Source organism: Hemicordylus capensis, chromosome 5, assembly GCF_027244095.1.
Source record: "Hemicordylus capensis ecotype Gifberg chromosome 5, rHemCap1.1.pri, whole genome shotgun sequence".
Lineage (NCBI taxonomy): Eukaryota > Metazoa > Chordata > Lepidosauria > Squamata > Cordylidae > Hemicordylus > Hemicordylus capensis.
The window spans coordinates 150197330-150223255 of NC_069661.1; the positions used below are offsets into that span (position 1 = coordinate 150197330).

The 25926-nt window shown below is 43.6% G+C and overlaps 1 protein-coding gene across 8 annotated transcripts in view; it reads right to left on the minus strand.

Annotated features, from left to right (window-relative positions):
- The window catches only part of RELN (reelin), a 554313-nt gene that overhangs the window by 161748 nt on the left and 366639 nt on the right, over positions 1–25926 (minus strand). For all 8 annotated transcript variants that reach the window (XM_053252916.1, XM_053252914.1, XM_053252913.1 and 5 more), the window contains 2 exons: positions 17851–18043; positions 16852–16964 (listed from right to left, as the gene is read on the minus strand). In XM_053252916.1, coding sequence (XP_053108891.1) covers positions 16852–16964; positions 17851–18043 — 306 coding nt within the window. The remainder of the gene's footprint in view (positions 1–16851; positions 16965–17850; positions 18044–25926) is intronic.

A 25926-nucleotide genomic window follows, 5' to 3' on the forward strand; every position in this document is an offset into this window, starting at 1 on the left:
CTATTCAGCAGTGGACATAGCCAGACCAAAAAATGCTGGAAAACTACAAATTTCAGTATGCTGGAGCTCATGAAATACCCAAATACTATGTGGAGATGTACTTGGAAAACTAAACAGAAGTGCCTGTATAATTCTCTACTATGCACTGTAGCATCACCATTACATAAGTTTTAAAAATCAATGGAGAATTTGACTTTTCCCAGATACTCTGAAAATAATTAAAGGATATGCAGAGTAAACTGTGTCACTACTTGGAATATATTCTAGTCTTTCAGAAAGACAGTTGAAATGAGAGAAAGAGAGCAAGAAACTCCCAGTGGGCCTTAATACTAAGGATTTCACGCTGATTCAAAGACAAACTCACCATTAATAGCCATATTATTAAGACATCACATTAAACTCACTTATCACAAGAAGCAAAGTAAGAGCAAATGAATACAATCCTAGCACATAAACTTCAGTTCAGTATTCACAAGCCCTGATTCTCTATACATAGTGCCAATCTGAATAGGTGTACAGTGTCTTATATTATTATTTTTTAAAAATTACCTGTAGCCCCTTCGCGGGGCTTCCTAAATGCTCTGTGTGTGTGTGGGGGGGGTGTCTGCAAAGGTTTCCCCTCTGCTCACTGGCCTCTTGGGCCTCGCAGGGACCATTTGAGCATGTGTGGTGGCCATTTTTAAAAATAATAATATATATATATTTAAAAATGGCCACTGAAAACAAAATGTCCACCGTGCATGTTCAGATGGTCTCTGCAAGGCCTGGTATGTCCTAGGGCCTCACAGAGGCCATTTGAGCATGCAAGGTGTCTATTTTGGTTTTGGCAGCCTTTAAAAAAAAAAATTACAAAATGGCACCCCCTTCAAGTGGCACCCGGACACGTGCCCTGCCTTCCCTATACTAGATACGCCCCTGCTATGCAGGGACAGGACTTCTCTGTTGCTGCCCCAAGACTCTGGAATGCACTCCCTGTCAAGATGAGAGCCTCCCCGTCTCTGAAAACTTTTTAAAAGTCTTTAAGTATTTACCTTTTCACCAAAACTTTTTAATTTAATTGTGGTTTTAAATTGCTTTAAGGTTTTTACTTTTGTGTTTTAACTGGTTTTATGTTGTTGTAACCTGCCCAGAGATGGAAGTTTAGGGCGGCATACACATTTGATAAATAAATAAGGCTTTTCTAACACTAATGCCATTACTCTAACTTTCCCGCCTTCCAAGATGAAACTTTGAAATAAGTGTCTGCAGATTTAATAATAGGTGGAGGAACTGGATTTACTTTCTAGCTTTTCTTTTTAGGGATGCATTTGTATCTTCCCATAGGTTCATGCTTGGATAGTCTCTGTTATCCAATTTCTACAGTGGCTGACATTCAAACTAATGCTGCACTAGTACATGTACTTGTACAAGGATGTTACTTGTACAAGGATGTTTAGTCTAACTAAATCGGGTGCTTGTGTTCCAGACTAATGTTACACCTATATAACAGGCTGCACCTGAGCAACTTGTGAGGCACCCCCAGCTGTGAAATCTCTTCGTCAGTCCATATATCAGAGAATGCTTCTCTGAGGGAGGGTAGGATGCCTCCTTGTCTTAAGGAGGCTACCATTAGACCATACTTGAAAAAGCCCATATTGGAACCTTAAGAGTTATTTAATTTAATTTAATTTAATTTAATTATTTATTTGATTTCTAGACAACCCCATCCAAAGGCTCTGGACGGTGCACAAGAGCTAGGCAGCTATAGGCCTGGCTCATGGTTGGACCAGGTGATTGAGAAGGTGGTGGCCTTTCAGCTCTAGAAATTCTTGGAGGAAACTGATTATCTAGACCAGAGATTCTCAGCATTGGGTCCCCAGGTGTTACTGGACTTCAACTCCCTTAATCCCTAGTGGTTGGGCATTATGGGAGTTGAAGTCCAATAACATCTGGAAAACCAATGTTGAGCATCGCTGATCTAGACCAGGCCTGCTCTACTTTGGCCCTCTTGCAGATGTTGGCCTGAAACTCCCATAGTCTCCGGTTACTGGCCACTGTGGCTGGGGATTATGGGAGTTGTAGTCCAAAAACAGCTGGGGGCCCCAGAGTTGAGCAGGCCAGAGTTGTTCTAGACCCATTTCAAACTGGCTTTCAGGTGGGCTATGGGGTTGAGACTGCCTTGGTTGGCCTGATGGATGATCTCCAATTAAGTATTGACAGAGGTGTGTCTCCATTGGTCCTTTTGGATCTCTTGGCTTTCCATACCATTGAATCCTGCTGGGCACCTTAGGGAGTTGGGATTAGGTGGCACTGCTTTATAGTGGTTCAACTTCTATCTCTCAGGCAGATTCTATATGGTGTTGCTTGGAGACTGTTGCTTTGCCCCTGGTGGCGCAGTGGTGGCGCCACCAGGGGCGCCACCACAGCCCCTGGTGGCGCAGTGGTAAAACTGCTGCCCTGTAACCAGAAGGTTACAAGTTCGATCCTGACCAGGGGCTCAAGGTTGACTCAGCCTTCCATCCTTCCGAGGTCGGTAAAATGAGTACCCAGAATGTTGGGGGCAATATGCTAAATCATTGTAAACCGCTTAGAGAGCTTCGGCTATAGAGCGGTATATAAATGTAAGTGCTATTGCTATTGCTATTTGCAAAGTGAGACCTACTGTATCGAGTCCTACAAGGTTCTATATGGTCTCCAAACCTTTTTAACATATACATGAATCCGCTGGGAGAGATCATCAGGGGATTTAGTGAAGGGTGTTACCAAGATGCTGACAACACCCAAATCTATTTCTCCACATCAACTTCATCAGGGAATGGCATAGCTTCCCTAAATGCCTGTATGGAGGCGGTAATGGGCTAGATGGCTAGAAAGCCAGTGTGGTGTAGTGGTTAGAGTGCTGGACTAGGACCGGGGAGACCCGAGTTCAAATCCCCATTCAGCCATGATACTAGCTGGGTGACTCTGGGCCAGTCACTTCTCTCTCAGCCTAACCTACTTCACAGGGTTGTTGTGAGGAGAAACTCAAGTATGTAGTACACCGCTCTGGGCTCCTTGGAGGAAGAGTGGGATATAAATGTAAAAATAGAAAACAGAAAAAAATAGATGAGGGATAACAAGTTGAACCAGGTATCAGAGGAACTGATTGTGGGGGGTTGGGACTCAGGAGATGGTTTAGATCTGATGGGTTACACTCCACCAGAAAGAACAGGTACATAATTTGGGAGTACTCCTGGACCCCAAGCTTTCTCTGGTTAAGAACATAAGAATAGCCCTGCTGGATCAGGCCCAAGGCCCATCTAGTCCAGCATCCTGTTTCGCACAGTGGCCCACCAGATGCCGCTGGAAGCCACAGACAGGAGTTTAGGGCGTGCCCTCTCTCCTGCCATTACTCCCCTGCAACTGGTACTCAGAGGCATCCTGCCTTTGAGGCTGGAGGTGGCCCACAGCCCTCCAACTAGTAGCCATTGATAGACCTCTCCTCCATGAAGTCATCCAAACTCCTCTTAAAGCCATCTAGGTTGTTGGCTGTCACCACATCCTGTGGCAGAGAGTTCCACAAGTGGATCACGCGTTGTGTGAAAAAGTACTTCCATTTGTTGGTCCTATATTTCCTGGCAATCAATTTCATGGAGTGACCCCTTATTCTAGTGTTGTGTGAGAGGGAAAAGAATTTCTCTATCCTCTTTCTCCACACTATGCATGATTTTATAGACCTCTATCATGTCTCCCCGCAGTCGTCTTTTTTCTAAACTAAAAAGCCCCAGGTGTTGTAGTCTTGCCTCATAAGAAAAGTGCTCTAGGCCCCTGATCATCTTGGTTGCCCTCTTCTGTACCTTCTCCAGTTCAACAATGTCCTTTTTAAGATGTGGTGACCAGAATTGTACGTAGTACTCCAAGTGTGGTTGCACCATAGTTTTGTATAAGGGCATTATAAAGTTAGCCATTTTATTTTCAATCCCCTTTCTAATGATCCCTAGCGTTGAATTTGCCTTTTTCACAGCTGCCGCACATTGAGTCGACACTTTCAACGAGCTGTCCACCACAACCCCAATATCTCTCTCCTGGTCCGTCACCGACAGCTCGGATCCCATCAGCATATACTTGAAGTTGGTGTTTTTCGTCCCAATGTGCATCACTTTACACTTGCTAACATTGAACCGCATTTGCCATTTTGTCGCCCACTCCCCCAGTTTGGAGAGATCCTTTTGGAGCTGCTTACAATCCATTTTGGATTTCACTACCCGGAAGAGTTTGGTATCATCTGAAAATCTGGCCACATTGCTGCTTACCCCTACTTCTAGATCATTTATGAATAAATTAAAAAGCACCGGTCCCAGTACAGATCCCTGGGGGACCCCAGGGGACCCCTGGTTCCTCAGACTGAGGCAGTGGCCAGGTGTGCTTTCTGTCAGAGTTAGCTGATATGCCAACTATGTCCATTTCTGGAGGTAAGCCACCTCAAAACAGTGGTACATATTCTGGAACTTCCAGGCTAGACTTCTGTAATAGGCTGTACATCAGGCTGCTTTTGTACGTAGTTCAGAAACTGCAACTGGTTGGCAGATTGGTCTGTGGGGTGTCCTGAAGATACCACATAACACCAATTTAAAAAGAACTGCACTGGTTGTCAATATGTTTTTGAGCAAAATACAAAGTGCTGATTATTACCGATAAAGCCATGATTAGGGTCCAGGGTATTTAAGAGAGTGCCTTCTTTGTCCCGAACCCTGCTGTTTACTGAGAACTCATGGGGCTTGTTTGGTGGTGGCATGGGACGCAGCTTTCTCTTTGGCTGCCCCAGGGCTTTGGAATGTGCTCCATGTCAATATAGGAGCTTCTCCATCACTGGCTGCCTTCAAATATCACTTGTTTTCTCGGGCCTATTGCTAAACTACTTTTTAAAATGCTTTTGTTAAAAGTGTTTTAATGGTTTTTATTTAGTTTTATTTATTGTTTTAAGTTGGGTACACCACTGTTCTTGGCACTGTTCATCTGCTTCTATGGCTGCTGGTCTTTTCTAGTCCTCCCTCAAAATAAGTCAGTAGAGCAACAACTCCCCTTGCCTTTAGTTTCATGAAGGCAGGGATTGCCAAAACCACTGTGCTGGATGTTGGTGAGGGTGTGTGTGTGTGCTGCAAGATGTTGCTGGACCTCACCTCTCAGCATCAGTGTCTCCCTAAATCAAAATGAACTTTTCACCCTGCATGACAAATTTCTGATTCATCCTTAACTGCTGTTCTTCAAGGAAAACATTAGACATGTCCTTACATATGTGGAGTTAATGTGCATAGGCAGCTCTCTAGATTTAATGTTCCCTGTGCACAGAATACATTTGCAGGGTAGCTCTTAATAGTTCTGAATGACTCATTATGGCCTATCACATCATTACTCATGTGCTAAGGAGTCCCTCACTACACATAGACACAACCGACCATAAAAGTCCAGAGTAAGCCTTTACTGTTTATCTTGTCAATGATCTGAAGATAATGGGTCATTTATTCCAAGTCCTTTAGTAGCTTATAATAGTGTTTTCAGAAGTCACTGTGGTATACCGAAAGATACACAGCTCTCTGAACAAGCCACATACACAAAACGTATTGCTTTTCAGGACTTGAGCCAATCTGGAACGGAAGCCTTGTGGTGATGTTTGGAGCTAGGGAAGGAAAAAGGCTATCTTTTTTCCATTCCCATCCTACCAAATCCTTCCTTTGCTTATATGTATGTATGTGTGTACGTGTGCATGCACACATGCATGTGTATGCATGTACTGTATGTATGGTGTAATATATTATACATCACGGTAAACAAAATTAATCCTGAAGTCATCTCATTTCCTGGAAAGGAGTAACTTTTGTCTTAAGGGCCACCTCTTGCTGGGTGGAAGGGAACATGTTACTGTTGCTCAGTCACAGCAACATTAAAATCTGGAGTTATTTTCACTGTTTTCTACAGTCCACTCTCATGTCCACCCTAGAGGAAAGAAAAAGGGGTCTAAAGAAATGAAAGGCTGGGCAGGCTGCAAGCATCTATCATTCAGTCTATGGCTGAGATCAGTTAAGAATACTGAAAGTGTCAGTTGAGATGAGAAAATGGAAAATGGGGGAGAGTGGGAATTGGCTGTTAATGCCCCAAACAGCTCATAGAATGTACCCCAAAGTGGGAGATTAGGGTTGGGGGGTGCATACTGTGAGGTTAAAAAACTCCCCTTCCAGAGCTATACAGAGATTTTTCAGAAGGAAGGAAGAGAAAAGGGGCACCTTATTTTCCTTTCCCACTCTCCAGAACCATTACTTCTCCCCATGCACTTCAATACCAATGAAATGTTCAGGTTCCGTGCTGGCAGCCAGCACCAAACCTGCCCACCTTGCACTATAGCATAGCAGTGGAAGAGGTCAGGAAAGAAGAAAAAAGTGTCCTTTTTCGCTTCCTGAAACTCCCCCTACCCACACATGATGCCAGAACAGCACTACAAGCCTCCTGTGCCCAGCTGACTTAGCACTTCTCTCCAGCTTGTTGCAAGTCCCACTTGTTATTTATTAACGCCAACTATACCATTGTCTGTAATGCAAGTGTGCTGCTGCTGCATCTGTATCAAGGCGAGTCAAAATCTATTTCTGTGACTTATTTTATCACGCAGAACAATATGTCAGTTTTTATAAGAACTCTTGGAAGTGTTTTGACTCCAGACGTGGTGGAAGGCACTTCCAAGAGTGCTTATGGAATCTATATATTTAATTGTCTTAGCCGGCATGCGTGCCCAGGATTTGGCGGTGGAACACTTGCGAGAGTTCCTGGCATTGGTGCGAGAGTCTGAGGCAAAAAAAAGGCAGAGGATGGTGGTGGCGGCCGCAAAATGGGAGGTGGCGGTGGCTGGACGACCCGTCCTGGGTAAGGAGAAGGTGGTGGCGGCAGCAAAGCCCGGTCTGGCTGCGGGTGGGGGTGGGGAGGCGGCAGCACAGGAACAGCAGGCCAGGCTGTCCGGGGTAAGGGGAAGGCGGCAAAGCCTGGACTGGCAGCTGGGAGGCAGCGGCGGGACAGCCGGCGAGACAAGAAAGTGGCGGGGAAGCAGCGGAGAGACTGGAAAGGGGGTGAGTGGGAAAGGGAGAGTGGGGCAGGGGGAGGGAGGTGGAGGGAGAGTGGAGCGGGGGGGACAGCCGGCCCCAAATAGCGCACAGATGTTCTGTGTGGGTCGGCTAGTTTGACATATTGTTCTGAGTAATAAAATAAGTCACTGAATAGATTTTTATGTGGATAAAATATATTTCGGCAAAACTGTAGGGATCACAAAAACAATGTTCCTCCCACCCCAAAGTCTGCCTCTTCGTCACATTTTGAAAACTGGGCTGCACCTCCAGGTGACAACAGCATATGAGGATTACTGTATTTAGCACAGTAATTAATAGTTTTAAAACTGCCTGGCCATATTAATTAAGAAAGTAAATATGAAAGGGTGAGTATCAGCTGCATTCTTAGTGATAACAATTGGTTGCCTGGGCAATCACCATTTGGCTACTTCTCAAAACAAGACTGTATGACAATATCAAAGTTGTGCTAAAATATGAATTAGAATGCTTAAAACTATTTTATGTTTTTCATGGTAAAACAATACCCCCCCCCCAAATAATCTCCTTTTAGTTCCCTTAGTATAATTCATGTTCAGTCAGGTTAAAGTCAAATTTAAGCTTTTGTTACAGCTATAAAGTCTTAAAGTAAATCATCTGACTTTTAAAATACAACAAATTGCATTTATTTCAAGCACTATGCCTTCTTCTTAAAGCAAACCTTTTAGAATACTAAATTTAACATAGAACATTATTGGTTCTTTTCAAGCTATTAAGAGAGTCTAAGGACTCAGGGCCAATGGAATTATATTTGCTACCTTCTGAGTTACTGTTAATTACATTTACCCAATTATCCTGCAACTCAGTCATTAGGTGTTGATTTGTTTATGAAGGCAGCAACTGGCAGCTGTTTGTATCTCATTAAGCCCGTTCTTATGTAAATGCCTTCCATAAAAGTGAAATTAATTTTCATCAGTGTTAGAAACGAATAATTCATGTACAATACAGTCCAGAGAGCAGGTGCATCTAGCTGATTCTTCCAACACTAGTTACCCATGCCACATATTTTCTAACAGAACAGTTCTCGGGCAACACAAGGACTCAGATGTGTTACATTTACAGGTGCATATGCTGCTGCAAAAACAACAAGATATTCAAGACAGCTTTGCCAATTAAAAACACTGTCTGCTCTAAACTGCATTCACTTGGACCCATAGTCAGACCCATAAACAAGCACACAAATTTCTACTAATAATTTGAATAAGAGATCTCCTTGATCCTGCAAGATCTCTTAGGGTATGTTCTCACAGTGATCCAGGCTGGCAGGAAAGTGAAAATCCTAGATCCAAGCAGCATATATGTTCCCTATGTTGTGCCATGAGAACCCAGAAATGTAGGGCTTACAATCAGAGGCAGCTCACATCAACTCCAGAGCACCTACCCCAAATCAGATCCTACATCACCAATTTGTGGTTGATGAGAGTGGGGCACAATTGCAAGTCCTACACTTTTGGATTCTCACAACATAGAACCAAGAACGTGTGTGCAGCTTGGATTTAGGATTCTCGCTTTCCCACTAGCCCAGATCATCATGAGAATGTGCCCATAAAGTCAGGGTGATCTTGGATTCACACAATCATGACTAACATGCCCCATTAATTTGAATGGGACTACTCATGAGTAACTCAATCTGAATGTCAGCCAACATCTCCTTGGTTCATTAGTTCAATTATCCCCAAAGAGGGATAAATGGGAGGAACAAAAAAAAAGTATGCTTTTGAGGTCTGTTCCCAATCTCTTCCTGGATAGAACCATGAGATCAAATCTGATCTCGAGAGCGTGCACAAAACCAGTTTGCCCAGTTTGGTCTGAATCAATTTTTAAAAAACATTTTAAAAAAGATTTTAGCCTGTCTCAATGCAATGAATAGGAATTTCTCCCACCCACCCCAATGAACTCTGAGGTCACACAGAGTTCATTAGGTCACACACCGTTCTGTATGTGAATGGGGGAGAAATTCCTGTTCATTGCACTGAGACAGGCTAAAATCTTTTTAAAATTTATAAAATAAAAAGCAAGAGCCCCACCTGCTTGGGGAAGTTGTGTCACAAGGTGCCTTGACCCCAAGCCCACTTTGATGCCCAGGAACTCCCCAGTGGGGGCAGCTGCGTCATCCTTAAATCCCCATTATTCCCAATGGAGTAGCAGGAATGTACAATTGCTTTGGTGTTTGATGGATGCAAGGAAGTAGCACCCACCAAACACTGGACAGAGTGGTTTGAAGCCTATTCTGGGATGAGCAGAAGCAGCTTCAGGAGGTGAGCAAACTTTTCTAAACAGAACAACATCTAGCCTTTCCCCCCTTCAAATGAACTAATAGGAGGACGGGAGAGTTTGAGGGGCTAGTTCCTCTTTAAGGGATAAGCCCTAGTTTGTGTGTGTGTTATTTGCAGGGCTAGCAAACTCCTGTGTTTTTGTTTGTCCCTGCTTGGAGGGGTTGGAGTCAGCTAGGACTGTGGGAGGCCCCACATTCCTTTGAGAAAACATCCTGTGTCTCAGTTTGAAGCCTACTCTCTACATAAGAGGTGAAGGCCCAAGAGCATAGTGAACAGGGATAGCAAACAGGATGCTGGAGTTTTGCGGGAGTTTAGTGGGAAGTGTGTGGGGGAGCCTGGAACAAGCCCCTGTAATCACAAGGAGCCTGGTGGGGAAGAGAAGGTAAGTACAAATCCCTCCCTCATATTCTTCAGAAAGGCTGTTTGGACAGTAAGATAGCTGACCATTACAGCTGAGACCTATCTTTCTAATGAACTATCTCTAAATACTGTAAACAGCCAACAGTACCAGTATGAAGATAGAAGGTCAGTGGTGTGTGTGTGTGTGTGTGGACTTCCCAGTGTATTGCACAGAGTGCTACATGTATGACTATTTGCTCCATAGGCAGAAGTCATGGGTGTGTGCTCGGTGCAAGGAGCTCCTGGCTCTCAGGGGACAAGTTTATTCCCTCGAGATCACGGTGGCGGAGCTGGAGAAGCTCAGAGAGACAGAGGCATGCAGATGAGACCTTCAGGGACATGGTAGAAGCATACCACTCTAGGGCTGATAGCTTCTCTGCTGTCAGGGAGAATGAAGGTCTCGGGGAAGGAGGACATCAGTCTGAGGAAGAGGGAAACAGTCCTTTAGAAGGGACCCCTTCCTTGGAAGATGAGCCCATATCCTCTCTCACACAGGGGATACTCCTCCGGGGGGTGGAGGCCTCTTTGTAGTGGGTGATTCGATCATTAGAGGTATAGAGAGATGGGTTTGTGACCCGCGTGTTGACCGTATGGTGACTTGTCTGCATGGTGTGAAGGTTGCGGACATCACGCAGCATCTAGATAGGCTGTTAGGCAGTGCTGGGGAGGAGACAGCTGTTGTGGTGCACATCGGCATGAACAATGTGGGGAAATGTAGTCAGGAGCTCCTGGAAGCCAAATTTAGGCTGATAGGTAGCATTGTGAAGTCCAGGACCCCAAAGGTAGCATTCTCAGAAATGCTACCTGTTCCACGCACAGGTACAGTGAGACAGACAGAGCTGAGGGGTTTCAATGTGTGGATGAGATGTTGGTACAGGGAGGAGGGGTTTAGATTTGTTAGGCACTGGGATACGTTTTGGGGAAAGCAAGGCCTGTACAAAAGGGATGGGCTGCACTTGAACCAAGATGGAACCAGACTGTTGGCACTTAAAATCAAAAAAGTTGCAGAGCAGCTTTTAAAATGACTCCTGGGAAATAGCCAAGAGGAGCTGAACAGTATCCGGTTCAGCAAATGCCATCCTTTAAAGTGCGAGGGTGCAAAGGAGTCAGATAAAACAGAAGGGGACAGAGCAGAACCACATAAAGCGCATCTAGAAGGCTGACACAGCTAGTCCAAGAGTCCAAAGAAAGGCAGCATACACCAGGAAAAAGATTCAGCATATAGGTGCTTATATGCCAATGCCAGAAGTCTCTGAGCCAAGATGGGTGAGCTGGAGTGCTTGGTAGCTTACACAGAAATAGATATAATGGGCATAACAGATACATGGTGGAACAGTGAGAACCAGTGGGACACTGTTATCCCTAGATATAAACTCTATAGAAAGACAGGAAGGGGCGCATTGGAGGTGGAGTAGCACTGTATGTTAAAGAAGGGATAGAATCTAACAAGGTAGAAAACCTAGGGGGACTGGCATCCTCCACAGAAACCCTGTGGGTGACAATACAAGGCCTGAAAGGAAATGTGCTATTGGGGGCGTGATATCAACCTCCGGATCAAAACGCTGACAGTGACTGGGAGTTGCAGGAGAAAATCTCGGAGGTGTCAAGGAGAGGCAGGGCAGTAATAATGGGTGACTTCAATTACCCACACATAGACTGGGTAAATTCACAGTCAGGTCATGACAAAGAGGTCAAATTTCTAGATACACTGAATGATTATGCCCTAGAACAGTTGGTCTTGGAACCAACCACAAAGAAGGCGACCTTGGACTTAATCCTGAGTGGCACCCAGGACCTGGTGCGTGATGTCAGTATCATTGACCCTTTAGGGAACAGTGATCATAGGGCCATCAAATTCAGCATACATTCGGGGAGAGAATCAGCAAAGAAGTCTAACACAGACCCTTTGAATTTCAGAAGAGGAAACGTCTCCAAAATGAAGAGTATGATAAAAAGGAAGCTGAAAGGGAAAATCAGGAGAGTCACTTCAGAATGCATGCAGTTTTACACAAAATCACTATATTAGAAGCCTAGTTAAAGGGCTTCTAATATATATATTTTGTATACCCAAGAAATAATGTATATTGTATACGCAAAAGGAGGAAAGGTACCACTAAGTCCAAGAAGATGCCAGTATGGCTAATGTCCAGGAAGCCATAAAAGGGAAGAAGACTTCCTTCCGAAATTGGAAGGCCTGTCCAAATGAAGAGAACAGAAAGGAACACAAACTGTGGCAAAAGAAATGCAAGGTGAAAATAAGGGAGGTGAAAAGAGAGTTTGAGGAACATTTAGCTAAAAGCATCAAGGGGAATAACAAAAACTTCTTTAAATACATCAGAAGCAGGAAATCTGCCGGGGAGGCGGTTGGACCATTAGACAATGAGGGGATGAAAGCAGGGGCGTAACTATAACAGGGCAAGGGGAGACAGTTGTCTGGGGGCCCACTGCCTTGGGAGGCACCCCAGAGGCAAGTCACATGACTGACTCCCCCAGCCGCGCACCCGCCCGGGCTTCCTTGCTATGCTCCTGCTTCCATTCGCCAAGTCTCCTTTCGTAGCCTCCAAACGAAGGCGAGGGCGAGGGGAGGCAAACGCGACTGGGCGGGGGCAGCAGCAGTGGTCGCGAAGTTTGCAAGGAGCCCCGAGTCTCCTGGGGCGAGAGAGAGGAGAGGAGCCCCGCTGCGCCAGCCCCAGCCCCCTCCGAGGCCGATCGTTTGGGAAGGGGCCGCTGCTGTCTCCAGCAGGGGCGAGGAGGAGCCGGGGAAGGGAGGCCGGGAGAGGGGTGAGCCAGGGCAGGCTGCTGCCTATGAGGGAGTCCTTGCCAGGCGCCTCGGCGTGAGCAGGCAAGGAGGAGGAGGCGGCAAGCCGAGGATCGATGGGGAGGGGACTAGGATCGAAACGGCGGAGGCGAAGCTGCACGTGTGACATCAAGAAGCGGGCTGTAAGATGGTGGAGAGACGTGACGGTAAAGAGAAGGGGACCGGCGGGCGGGGGTGAAAAGGGGCGCTCCTGACACATTCCCCTTGCAGCATAATCGTTGTATTATAGTGGTTGCACAGACGGGGTCCAGCCAAACCTGTTTGCAAGGACTCCTGTCTAGACTGTAAAAGCCTCGTGTCTTTTACAGTTCCCCGATAGCCCAGCTTCCAGATACCACTATTGCTGTAGGGCACCTTTTCACACCAAACCCCCGTTTCAGTCACCAGCTGTTAACTAACTCAAGGGAGTGGTATGGCTAGCAGGGCAACATCTTGCCCCTAGGTGATTGCTAGAAGGAGCAACTGTGCAACCGGAAGATCGCCAATTGGTTTTTAAAAAATAAATTAAAAAAACAAACAAACAAAAGGATAGATGTGCATTCCAGAATTTTGTGTTTGTGTGTGGAGGGGTGTGTGTGCACAGCCTCGCACTACGACGTGGATGTGCAAAGGTACAGAAAATGGCAAGGCATTGCTGTGAGGTGTTGTGTATTCTGAACGTCCCCAACCCCCAATTTTAATGAGAAGAAAAGGATGCACCTGCCTGAAACGGGGTGGGGGTGGAAATGAAATCTATACATTAAAAACATTTCCATAATGGTATAAGGAAGATTGTCTTGTCAGTAACCATGGTTGTTAGGCACAATAACCAATAGGTAAGAATGCCCCAGTTTGGAGAAGAACTACATTATGAAGTTTGAGGGTAGGGAAAATGCTCTTTTTTTAGAAGAGCCTGATGGCCACCATTTGGAGCAGGGCAGAACATCTCATTTGAGCTGAGCGGTAGGGAGGCACTGTAGGGAAAATACCTACCAAAATTGGACACTAACTTTAATTGCTCTGAGCAAGCATGACTTGTCCCCTTAGCTAAGCGTCCGTCCAGGTTGCATATGAATTGGAGACTAGAAGTGTGAGCACTGTAAGATATTCCTCTCAGGGGATGGAGCAGCTCTGAGAACAGCAGAAGGTTTCAAGTTCCCTCCCTGGCTTCTCCAAGATAGGGCTGAGAGATTCCTGCCTGCAACCTTGGAGAAGCTGTTGCCAGTCTGTTAAGACAATACTGAGCTAGATAGACCAGTGGTCTGACTGAGTGTGTGGCAGCTTCCTATGTGCCTATCTGTTGAGATACTTGTCAGGATGTACCACCAATGATGGCAAATTTGGAATTTAAAGAGGAGCTGGTGGCTCTGAGATGCTTGTCTGACTCTGAACCATCAGCTGTCTTCCACTGTCCAAGAGCTCTTCCAGATGTGTTCCTTGTAGGCAGGGGCGTAACTACCATTAGGCAAGGGGAGGCGGCTGCCTGGGGCCCCCCACGCCTCGAGGGGGCCCCCAATGGCAAGTCAAATGTGAAGTGAGTGTGTGTGTATCAGCAAGGGGCCCATTTTAAAATTTTGTCTCTGGGCCCACTCCAGCCTCGTTATGCCCCTGGATGAAAGGGATTATTAAGGAGGCTATGGAGGCTGAAAAGAAGCTAAATGAGTTCTTTGTGGCAGAGGATATTGAGCATATACCTGTTCCTGAACCAGGCTTTTCAGGGATGGAGGCTAAAGAACTGAGTCAGACAGAAGTAACAAGAGATGTAAACTGTCTGGGAAAACTGAAAACTAGCAAATCACCAGGGCCAGATGGCATCCATCCAAGAGTCCTCAAAGAACTCAAATGTGAAATTGTTGACCTCCTTGCTAAAATATATAACTTATCCCTGCAATCAGGCTCTGTACCGTAGGACTGGAAAGTAGCCAATGTAATACCAATTTTCAAAAGGAGATCCAGGGGTGATCTGGGAAATTACAGGCCGGTTAGCTTAACGTCTGTTCCAGGCAAATTGATGGAAAGCAGCCTCAAGGATAAAATTGTAAAGCACATAGAACAACAGGCCCTGCTGGGAGAGAACCACCATGGCTTCTGCAAAGGCAAATCTTGCCTCTCAAACCCTTTGGAGTTCTTTGAGAGTGTCAACAAGTGTGTGGATAAAGGTGATCCAGTTGACATAGTATACCTGGACTTCCAAAAAGCTTTCGACAAAGTTCCTCATCAAAGACTCCTGAGGAAACTTAGCAGTCATGGGATAAGGGGACAAGTACATGTGTGGATTGCTAACTGGTTGAAGGACAGGAAACAGAGAGTAGGGATAAATGGAAAGTTTTCACGATGTAGGGAACAAAGAAGTGGGGTCCCCCAGGGATCTGTACTGGGACTGGTACTTTTTAATTTATTCATAAATGATCTAGAAGTAGGGGTAAGCAGCGAGGTGGCCAAATTTGTAGATGATACCAAATTTTTTTGAGATGTGAAATCCAAAACAGATTGTGAGGAGTTCCAAAAGGATCTCTTCAGACTGGGTGAGTGGGAGACAAAATGGCAAATGCGATTCAATGTTGGCAAGTGTAAAGTGATGCACATTGGGACAAAAAACACCAACTTCAAGTATACGTTGATGGGATCCGAGCTGTCGGTGACTGACCAGGAGAGGGATCTTGGGGTTGTGGTGGACAGCTCATTTACAGTGTCGACTCAATGTGCGGCAGCTGTGAAAAAGGCCAATTCCCTGCTAGGGATCATTAGGAAGGGGATTGAAAATAAAATGGCTAATATTATAATGCCCTTATACAAAACTATGGTGTGGCCATACCTGGAGTACTGCGTACAATTCTGGTCACCACATCTTAAAAAGGACATTGTAGAACTGGCAAAAGGTGCAGAAGAGGGCAACCAAGATGATCAGGGGCCTAGAGCACCTTTCTTATGAGGCAAGGCTACAACACCTGGGGCTATTTAGTTTAGAAAAAAGACGACTGTGGGGAAACATGATAGAGGTCTATAAAATCATGCATGGTGTGGAGAAAGTGGATAGAGAGAAATTCTTCTCCCGCTCACATAACACTAGAACCAGGGATCATTCCATGAAATTGATTGCCAGGAAATTTAGGTCCAGCAAATGGAAGTACTTTTTCACACAACACATAATCAACTTGTGGAATTCTCTGCCATGAGATGTGGTGACAGCCAACAACCTGGTTGGCTTTAAATGGGGTTTGCATAACTTCACGGAGGAGAGGTCTATCAATGGCTACTAGTCGGAGGGCTATAGGCCACCTCCAGCCTCAAAGGCAGGGTGCCTCTGAGTACCAGTTGCAGGGGAGAAACAGCAGGAGAGAGGGCATGCCCTCAACTCCTGCCTGTAGTCTTCCAGAGGCATTTGGTGGGCCACTGTGTGAAACATGATGGAAGACTAGATGGGCCTTGGGCCTGATCCAGCAGGGCTGTTCTTGTGTGCCCCTAGGTCCTCTGCATATGGAATAATGGGCCAGTTTGAGTTCCCAATTCCCTATGGGGAAAATGCAAATGTAAAAAAATCTTCAGAAAAATCATTAACAATGGCAGGAGTGTCTGATTGCTTTGGGGTTCCATGGGTAGTAGGTACCCCTTGGTTTTGTGCCCCTAGGTGCTCTACATAGGTAAGAATAGGCTTGTTCGAGTCCATATGATACCCTATATAGTATGTCTCAGAACTCATTTGAGTTGGGTTCGAATTTGAACTTACCCGGGGTGGGGGGAGGTTTCAAGCAAAACCAAAACCAAACCTACCTACCCTGGTTCGAATTTGAACCAAACAGCCCAAGCTATTTTTGTGCACACCCCTACCTCCTACCCAGTGGGAGCCTCACACATGATCCCTTCACCTGCCTCCTATCTTGCTTTTTTTAAACTTGCACATGTGTTCAGTGTGCAGCTGCTGAACACAATTAATGACTGTGTGAACTAGCCTATTGTGTATCTTGGTCTTGGGTTTTCCACGTTCAATCTCTTTCACCCATTAATTAGCATTCATTGCTAGTGGTGGAGTCAAAGCAAAGGAAGGCTTTGCATAAGACATGGCGAGTATGTCTTTTAACTCTACTTATTGTAGTTATGCTACATTATGATCTGCAGTCACAATAAATGTATTACTTACTTACTACTTATGTAATTATGTCATAAAGATAATCCAGACAGTCCTCTTATTGGCTTGCTAGGGTGGCAAGATCTGTTTATTAGGATATCAAAAGTGGGGATGAGGGATTATCACAAAGAAGACTTTGTAATATCTTACCATGTTTTCTGAGGTAAAAGGACTGTGATTCTTCTCCACTGTGTATATTCACTGGAATGGTAGATACTTGCTGCTGTAAATTCCTGACAGCTAGGCATACTTGGAAGACATTCCTGAAAATAAAACAAGTCTATCAGAGTTAATGTGAAGATATGAATACAAATAAAGTTGTACTTGCATGTGAAGATTCTCCAACCTATAATTAGAGGTTTTTTTGTAGTGCCAGAGATCTCAAACCTGGGTTGCCAGATGTTGTATGATTACAGCTCCCATAATCTTAAGCCACAATGGCCAAATTCTGGTGATGATTGGAGTTGTAGTCCAACAACTTCTAGGAATCCAAGTTTGAGAATCACTGCTGTAATGAATATGATGTCAAAACAATAGGCAGCATCCAGACTAGATGAGTTAATCATGACTAAGCACCATTGAAACCAATGAGACATGTTAGTCATGACTAACTCAAGTCTGATAAATCTCACTGGGACTTAATCATGACTTAGTCTGAATGTTGTCCAATATCCAGAGACTGTAATAAAGATTATTCTGATTCACAGCATCAAAGATTCTTATGTATTTTTGTATTTACTTTTGTTGGCTGAAGCCCAACAAAGGCTTTAGCTATAAAACAATAGGCAAGTTTAAATAAAAATAAAATTAAAATAGGATTTAAAAGGCATTCTTGTTCAACCGGGTGACTGGCTGTAGTAAAGACTGTCCAAATATGTCCAGTTGCAGATGCACTGCTACTCACACCATGAATGTCTTGGATTTTGGCTGAAACAATTTCAGCACTATCCTGTTATCAAGGTCAAATTCTTCCATATATTTGCTCTTTTGATTTAAGAATGTTTTCGGCAAAAAAAAACACCCCTAAGCAGTTCTTTCTATTATCTAATAGAGCCCCATGGCTAACTGCATCATTCAAGCAAAATAAACATACAAATAAATAAACAAATAAATTTTAATAATAATTCTCTTTTTAAAAATCAGACTTACTTCTTGAACCAGATGCCAAGTAAGGCCATGGTTAGTGGAATATTCCAGTTTCACCTGGTTGTCCATATGAGGAGCATACTGCTGCCCACAGCCCATCACCAAGTTGAACTGTATCATATATGATGCTCCAATTTGCATAGATTGTGTTTCCACATAGCGCATACTAGAAGCTAGTTTAGAATCTCCTGTAAAACTGAAAGCAACAGGAAATAAGGCTTTTGAAATCATTTAGAAGCCACAATTATGCACAAGTATGACACTATTAAGGATAACTAGTAACATATATATTTAGTATATATGCTATTGATATAAAGAAATGAAAACTTTATGATATAGAGAACCACAAAATGTCTCTAATATTTTCAGCCAAGAAAAGTATTAGCTGGATTTTGAATGAAGTGAGCCAGTATGAATCGGAACAGGAAAGAAAGCAATTTACCAAGAAGTGGAATAGTAGAAAAAATTGCCATAATACTGAAAAACAAAAGTTGTCATATTTGATTCCAGGGAAAAAAAATTGAGAGGAGATTATTTCAACAAGTTCTAAGAAATATTTTAATGAGCTCAGCACATTCTGAGCATATTTTAAAAAATTAGTATTTTCCATTTTGAATGAAAGTTCTCCATAGCTAGGTTCAGACATAATGCAAAACCATGGTTTAGCTAAAACATAGGGCTGGTTCAGACTTAATGTGGAACCACAGTTAAACTAATCCCATATGACTTCTCCAAGGCTCAGGGATGCACTCTTCTCCATTCTATGTCTGCTCAAGCATCCACTTCCAATTTAGGTTAGAATAAACCAAGATCAATCATGATGTTCGAACTGATGGACATAGGTTTATTCTAGCCTACTTACTTGAATAAACTGAAATCTGTATCCAGAGTTTGAAGTGAACTACAGATTTCAGTTTATTTCAAGTAATTAGGCTTGAATAATGGTTTGGATGACATGATGGCTCTTGGTTTAGTGTAACTTAAATTGGAAGTGGATGCTCACACAGGTATGAGAGGAAGGAATGTGCACTCCTGAGCCTCAGACACCAGGCTTATCCATGGTTCTGTGTTACATCGGAACCAACCCAGTTTTGCATTATGCCTGAGCCACTGGAACCATCACACAAGGATCTGAAACCATGGCTTGAACTTGGCTTGCAAGCCACAATTTGTGCTAACTGTGGTTTGATATTATGTCTGAATTCACAGACCACTGATAAACCACATTGTTCCACCTCCAGAGCTATTGCATGAAAACAAGGCAGGAGTTGCTTTGTTACAAAAGGCTGCTGCACCATGGAGACAGAAGTGAGCTTGTGAAACTGAGTCCTGAGCAAATGGGAAACAAATGTTAGTAAGCAATTCTAAACCCAAGTTTGCCTGCTGAACATCTGGAAACTTAGAACATGATCTGGGCTCTTAACTATGATTTCATGTTATGTCTGACCCTAGTAATTGACACCCCAGTTGCATGAAAGCCTTTTCCTTGGTGCTGGACTGCAACAGGTGGTGATTACATGGGGCAAGGCTACCTCTAAGTGTTGGGTCAGAGGGATAAGATGGTCACTTGAATTAGTGCTGGGAGTTCTGAACTCAAGTCTACATTCAGTTGCCATGACATAGCAGAGTATAGGCTTCGGCTCTTTCAGTAAGGTTTGCCTGGTGTCAGAGTTTACTTCAAAGTTTGAGGGTCTTAGCATTCTTCTGAAGGTCTCCAAGAGAAAGTAAAAACTTAGGGTGAGAAGCCAGGAGTAAGTCGACATACTATTTTCCACAAGACCCAGCACCAGCCTTCTCCCCACTACTTAAGTTTCCAGAGTGTTCTCCTAGTTTCAGTATCTTTGTGTAAGACAGAATGTGCCTGAGCATCAGAGGCAGGCATAATAACTATATATTTAAAGCAAATAACAATCCTACAATGGCAGATAAGTTGGGAGAATAGAGTTGATATCTCTTTTAAAAATAACCATGTGCAAATAGGCTCCACCTGTTAAATATGCTTGCAGCTTAAATTGTTTTTTTGTAGCCAGAGTACATATTCTGTTCTTCTAAGTATACTTAGCACATGCATATCCTTTTACATAAAGGGCAAGACCCCAGGGAAAATCAGTAGCAAGGCTAGAATTATCACTGAAGGGTTTTCCCCTCCTAGAATGTAGCTCAACTCACTCAACCAGACTGTCTTTTGCTGGATAGCTTTGTGTCATAAATGTCAGCATTTACCTTGAGCTTTAGAAGATGACACTGAAAAGTGACATTAATTTTTTTAAGCATCAAATTGGCTGAGGGTTGTTATCCATCAGAATTTTGAAATGCATGCTTCTGTTTAGTCTTTGACCTTTCCTTTCTGTCATACAGTTTCATTTCCTGAAGGAATATTCTTTATGTCCTGCTGTATGAAACACTTCAGTCTTTATGGATCAGCATCCACAAGCTGCCATGGAGCTGACTTTTTTTTTTTTAGCTACATGTTCAGTATCTGATATTTTTATTATGAATTTTGGAGCTGAGATTGAAAGAAAGTAGGAGGGAACAGAGTTCAATTAAGTCTTTTTTAAGCCATCCTCTCAGGACACAGATATACCTGTGCAGGGAAGGAGGTCAGAGCTATGAGCTTCAAAGTTACTTAAAATGCTAGACAATATTCATTTTCACCTTGTCACTCCCTCTTGCTTCCCAAATCTATCATCATAGACAAAAAATAAAGGAGAACAGTATGTACGCTAACTAGTGAGTGATACAAGAGCAAGATACACTTGTTTCAATCCTGCATTTTTATACATCTAGGCAAGCCTTGAGTTTTCTTCTATAAAAAAACCCATATACCCAGTGCACACATAACTATAGCAATTTATTATGTTTGCACCACCAACAAGTTTCAGATGCAAAATGTCAACATTTTGCTTGTCTCTGCTCAAGGGTGAGTTCAGATGATACTTTCAACGTGTGATTAGATTCCTCTAACCATGTACAAATGATCATCCAAATGGAAAACCATACATTTTCTACAGTGGATTTAGGTACTCAATGGGACGTAGGATTTAGAATGGGTAGTTACTATCATCTTAATTGCAATGTGGTGTTTCCCCCCTTAACCACAGAGTTGGAATTGTAAACAGGACAGAGCCTAGGATAGGATCATCCAGTTATGTAGGCAGGACTTACTTGTGGCACAATTTTTTTTCTCCCTGAGGTGGAGAGTTGTGAGAGTTCTTTTAATCTCTGCTACACTAACACACAGAGGTAGGAAACGTGCTGCTTACAAGACAAGCTTGCCGTTTACAAATTTCACCCACTATCTGATATAAAATAAATGTGAAAAACTATGCGTGTGCCTGTGTTTGAGTGTCAGACTTGAATTTCTATTTTTAATTTTTTGCTGGAAAAGCGGGGGGGGGCAGTCTTATTCACCAAGGAAAAGCAAGGGTCACACATGGTCCCTTTCTTCCTTCCCCACCTTCCAGAGCCCAATTTACAGCCTGTTCAGTCACTTCCACTGCCCTGGTACACCCCACCCCCTGCCACATTTCTCCCTGCTAGGAGGTGACAGAGCATTTTGCACAGGAAGATACCAGTCAGGTTGTGGTGAAGGGCTGACATAGCAAGGTTGCTGGAAGAAAGAATCCAAGGTAGGGTGGGGGAAGCCAGACCACCAGGCAGGTCCCTTAAGGTATAGGGGTCACCCCAGTCCTTCTCATCTTTCTTAACATCCAGCACCCCACTTACAGCTGCAAAACTGTGTCTTTTCATTCTCCAGCAGAAATCTGGGTTTGTGGACTTCGAAACTGTGGAGATCTTTTCCTATAAAAGGGCTCCCGCCCCCCCAGTTTAGAGCTCATTATATTGCTCACTATTATCCATCCATCCATCTATCCATCAATCTATTGCTGCTTGGGCCTCACTCTCAGACCAATGCACACGAAACTCTCAGACGAAGACACAAAAGATAGAAACATCCAGTGGCATAGCCAGCAGGAGGGTGGCCCTTGACCCTCCCACTGGCAGCCCTTGTGCATGACATCACACACAAAGCAGGGTGTGGCCTGATCACTGGAGGGCCTGCTCCAGCCTTCCTGGTTGCATTACCAGCCAGTGTTTGCTGGCTGTATATGTTTATTTCCCTTTCTCTCTCTTGCAGGAGGGAGAGAAACAAAGGTGCATGGCTGGGCTCTGGAGAGCCATATGAGCACTTCTGAGCTCATTTCCTGCCAGTGTTTGCTGGCTGGATGTCTTTATTTCCCTTTCTCTCCATTGCTGGAGGGAGAGAAAGGGAAATAAACACATGCAATTGAAATAAACATGCATTGAAATAAACACATGGAATTGGAAGGGAAATGCAATTGGAAGGGCTGGGGCATGCCCTCCAGTGATTGGGCCATACACCTATGTGTGTGACATCAAGTGCATGGAGGGCACTGGCGGCCCTTTTCATTGGCAGCCCGGGATCTTTGAACCCTACTGCTCAGAAGTGGCTCCGCCCCTGGAAACATTTCTCTAGTTTCTGCAAGTAAGTTTTTGGTTTATCCAGACTACCATAACAACCCCAAACCCCACAAAAATGAATTGCCTTCCCAGAAAATGTGGGGAAAATCTCCCATTGAAAAGCATGGAGAATGAAACCTCACAGAGATAGAAAAGACTAGAGTCACAGAGAGAGATAAGAGGTTGCACCCTGAGATCACAAAACATGCCCATTTAAGTAGTGTATTTCAAGCTAGCAGGCAGGTAAGCATGTCTCCATAGAAGACAAAGGAGCCAAAGCTCTCAGTTCTGCCTTGGAAAAGAATTGCTTCTCAACAGCTGATCACTGTGCATGACTCTATCATTTATGTACTTCTATTTATGGAAAGGTGCCATGTTTGAAGCAGGAAATACAACAAAGGAAGCCTGGGAACCCTAGAGAGAAGGGAGTGATAGGTCTATATATGTGAAAGGAAGGTACGGTAGGATTCTAAAGATATGGCTGGAAAAATACACTATACCTACATTGGTCTGTTAATCTGAATTTGTTTTCCGATGAAATAAAAACCTACAGTATAAAAAAACTACAGATATACTAAACGTCCATTTTAAAGTATAATCTGAATTGGCCCCAAGATTACAAAAGCAAAGCAAATCACTATGAAACAAAAAAGAAAACTGCAAAGACAGAGAATGAAAGCAGCTCAGATGAGCAATGACATGGCCATACTATGTCAGGCCAATTAGTAATCTGAATTTGTCTGATCTATGTTAGCCAATGCATCTTACTACAATTAATGACTGAACATTCCTGTGCACAGGTCTCTTTTTCATCTCAGAATGAAGCTCAGCTTCATGTATTACATTCTGGCCTTCCAATATGTTCACTGCATTGACTATGGACCTGGGGAAATTAATAACTTTGCTGTCTCCTAATTCTTAGAACATATATATCGGAGCGGGGCGGAGGGCACTGTGAAGAAAGTATAATCTGTTTGTCTCATAGATTTAAAAAAATCCAAAGAAAGTGGATTTATAAGGGAGCATAGTGGGCTATCATATGCCAAGCTGTGCACTTTTTTTTAACAGTACTGCTTCATAGGTTCTTTTTATGCCTGCAGATTGCCTGTAGCCATAAATCAGTAGCATTAAAGATGTCAACTCCACTTCCTCCACCACCTCTTCTTCTAGCAATTCTCCAGTGTACCTGCTTACTGCTGATTTTTACTGCCAGAATCCCGACCTCCCTCTTTCTTTGTGTGAAGAAACATATGCTTAGAATCAATTTGAACACTGTCAGAAGGTAGCCTAATATATTGGCTACATCATCAAGGAAGAGTGATCAAATACTCTCCAGAAACAATGAATCAAGAAGAGGTTTGTTATAAACTTTCTTCTGGGAACTGATTTAGACTTGTACATTTAATTAAAAGATGTGCAAGCTAAAAAAAAAAAAAGGCAACTTCCATGGGTATTCCAAAATAATCAGTTTACCTGCAAGCACCGCAGACTAATAGGTACATGAGGGACTGATGCAAAGTAAATGACAGCCAGTCATTGTTGCTGGTAAGGTATAGTGGGACTTTCACAATTACAGTACTTTCAGATCCAGTGCTTTCAGTAATAATGGAAAGCTGTGTGGGTAAAGATGAATTGTGTCAAACTGGGAATGTTGACAGGTCAGGCAGAATCCAGATTTTCACAGTGAACCCAACCCTTCTTCCTGAGACGATAGTAAAAAATTTTCATTATAATCTTCATGTCATGTCTGATATACTTCAATAAATCTTGGTGGGACTCCATGTGCATCTAAAGCTTAACACTAGCTATACTTGCCCATTTCACTTCAGTATCTGATAATGCTCTGCATGAACCAGAACCACTGGATGAAAATGTGAAAGTGCTTTTTCTATATTTATTGAAGATTAGCCATGGAAGAAAGAGGAAAATTAGTATATTATGATAGTGGTGTGAATGATGGAACCACTAGCAGTATACATGGGTACTACCATCTACATGCAGTTTCAGATGTTTTTGTCTGTGTCACTCACGCATAAGCATGTGGAGAAGCCATCTGAGAAAATTATCTGATGTTTCTCCTTGGAAAGAACCCTGAAATTCTTTTGTTAATTTCACTTTGGAGAAAGAGAGATAAGTTTATTTGGTCCAAACTTGCTCACACAAAATCCCAGGCAGCACAGTCCTTTTTGCAGTTGGCTGGTTCTGCTTGTTTATAACATCTGAAGGGGAATTTGCAAAATAAACTGGAACAAGTTGTACACCCTTTGGATAAAGTCAAATATCAGCAATCCCAGCCACATACAAAAGAGACTATGCAGATGGCTAGTGGCATTTGTGTGTAACAACCATAGTCACTTTAAGTCAAGTTACAAATATTGTACTCATATAAGCCCTATAAGTATGGGTACAGCACATGACAAGCACTGTACAAAACCAACTTCTGCACCAAGCACTAACTGAGCAAACCCCTGCTAACTGAGCAAAGAGGCATCTTTTTAAAGTGGTGATTCTCTTCATTGAACAGGGGGAGAGCAACTGGGCCCTATTCAGCCCCAGCACAGCATCCCTCCAGTGGCTGTTGCTGGTGTCTATTGTCCGTGTTTAGGGAGGAGGAATTCTATAGATAAACTTTCCACCCTCTCGCACTAAATTATAGGCACAGGCATTGCCTCAGAGTTGGGGGAGGAGGGAAATATATTCACTCCACTCCTTCTCCTATCAGTGGCAGCCAAAAGCCTGAGCTCCTCTCTGGGAGTCCACCAGACCAACAAACCCCATCCCTGCTGATCGTCTCATCTTTGGCAGCCCCTGCCTTAAATACAGCCCTACATTTAGGACACTCCTCCCCGCTTCTTCCCTGGCCAGACAAGTGGACTGGCCACCCAATCCCTAGTCTCCAAAGTAGACTTGTTCTCCAACTCCACCCCCCTCAGTAGCCTTTCTACACCCGTCTGCAGCTGTGGAGCTGATCCCATCGCTGTTCCATCTCCACCATTCTGCTGCCTCTTGGGCTGCCCCCGCCCATCCCCCGGCAGCTGCTGTACATCCCTCTGAGCCCTTCCTGACTTCTGACGGGTAATTACTGGTGTTATCCTGGTGTCTGGAGCCACCACCAAATGGTCTGCACACCACCATTTGACTGGGTAAACAACCCTGGCTCGCAGAGGATGGTGGGAAACCCCAACATCTATCTTGTGTTTCTTTTTTTTAATATACTGTGAACCCTTTGGGAGCAGGGAGCCACTGTAAGTATGTATTTATTTATATCCTTGTAAACTGTTTTGGGAACTTTTTGTTGATGAAAAGCGGTGTATAAATATTTGTCGTACAGTCCAATCATATTTTTAATATTTAAACATCTATTATTTGATAATAAAAGGAGAACAAATTTGGTGGTATTACTTCTATGATATTCCTGTTCAACAAGTTATACAGAATAGTTATTAGTTATTTCATAAGATGCTCACACAGTTCCTTATTCAAAGAAGTGGTGAAGAAGAAAGGATAAGTGGTGAAGAAGAAAGGAGAAGCAGGGAAGAATGTTCTTCCAGTTCTTTTGAACCATTTATGAATAACTTGAGACAGATCAATTCAATT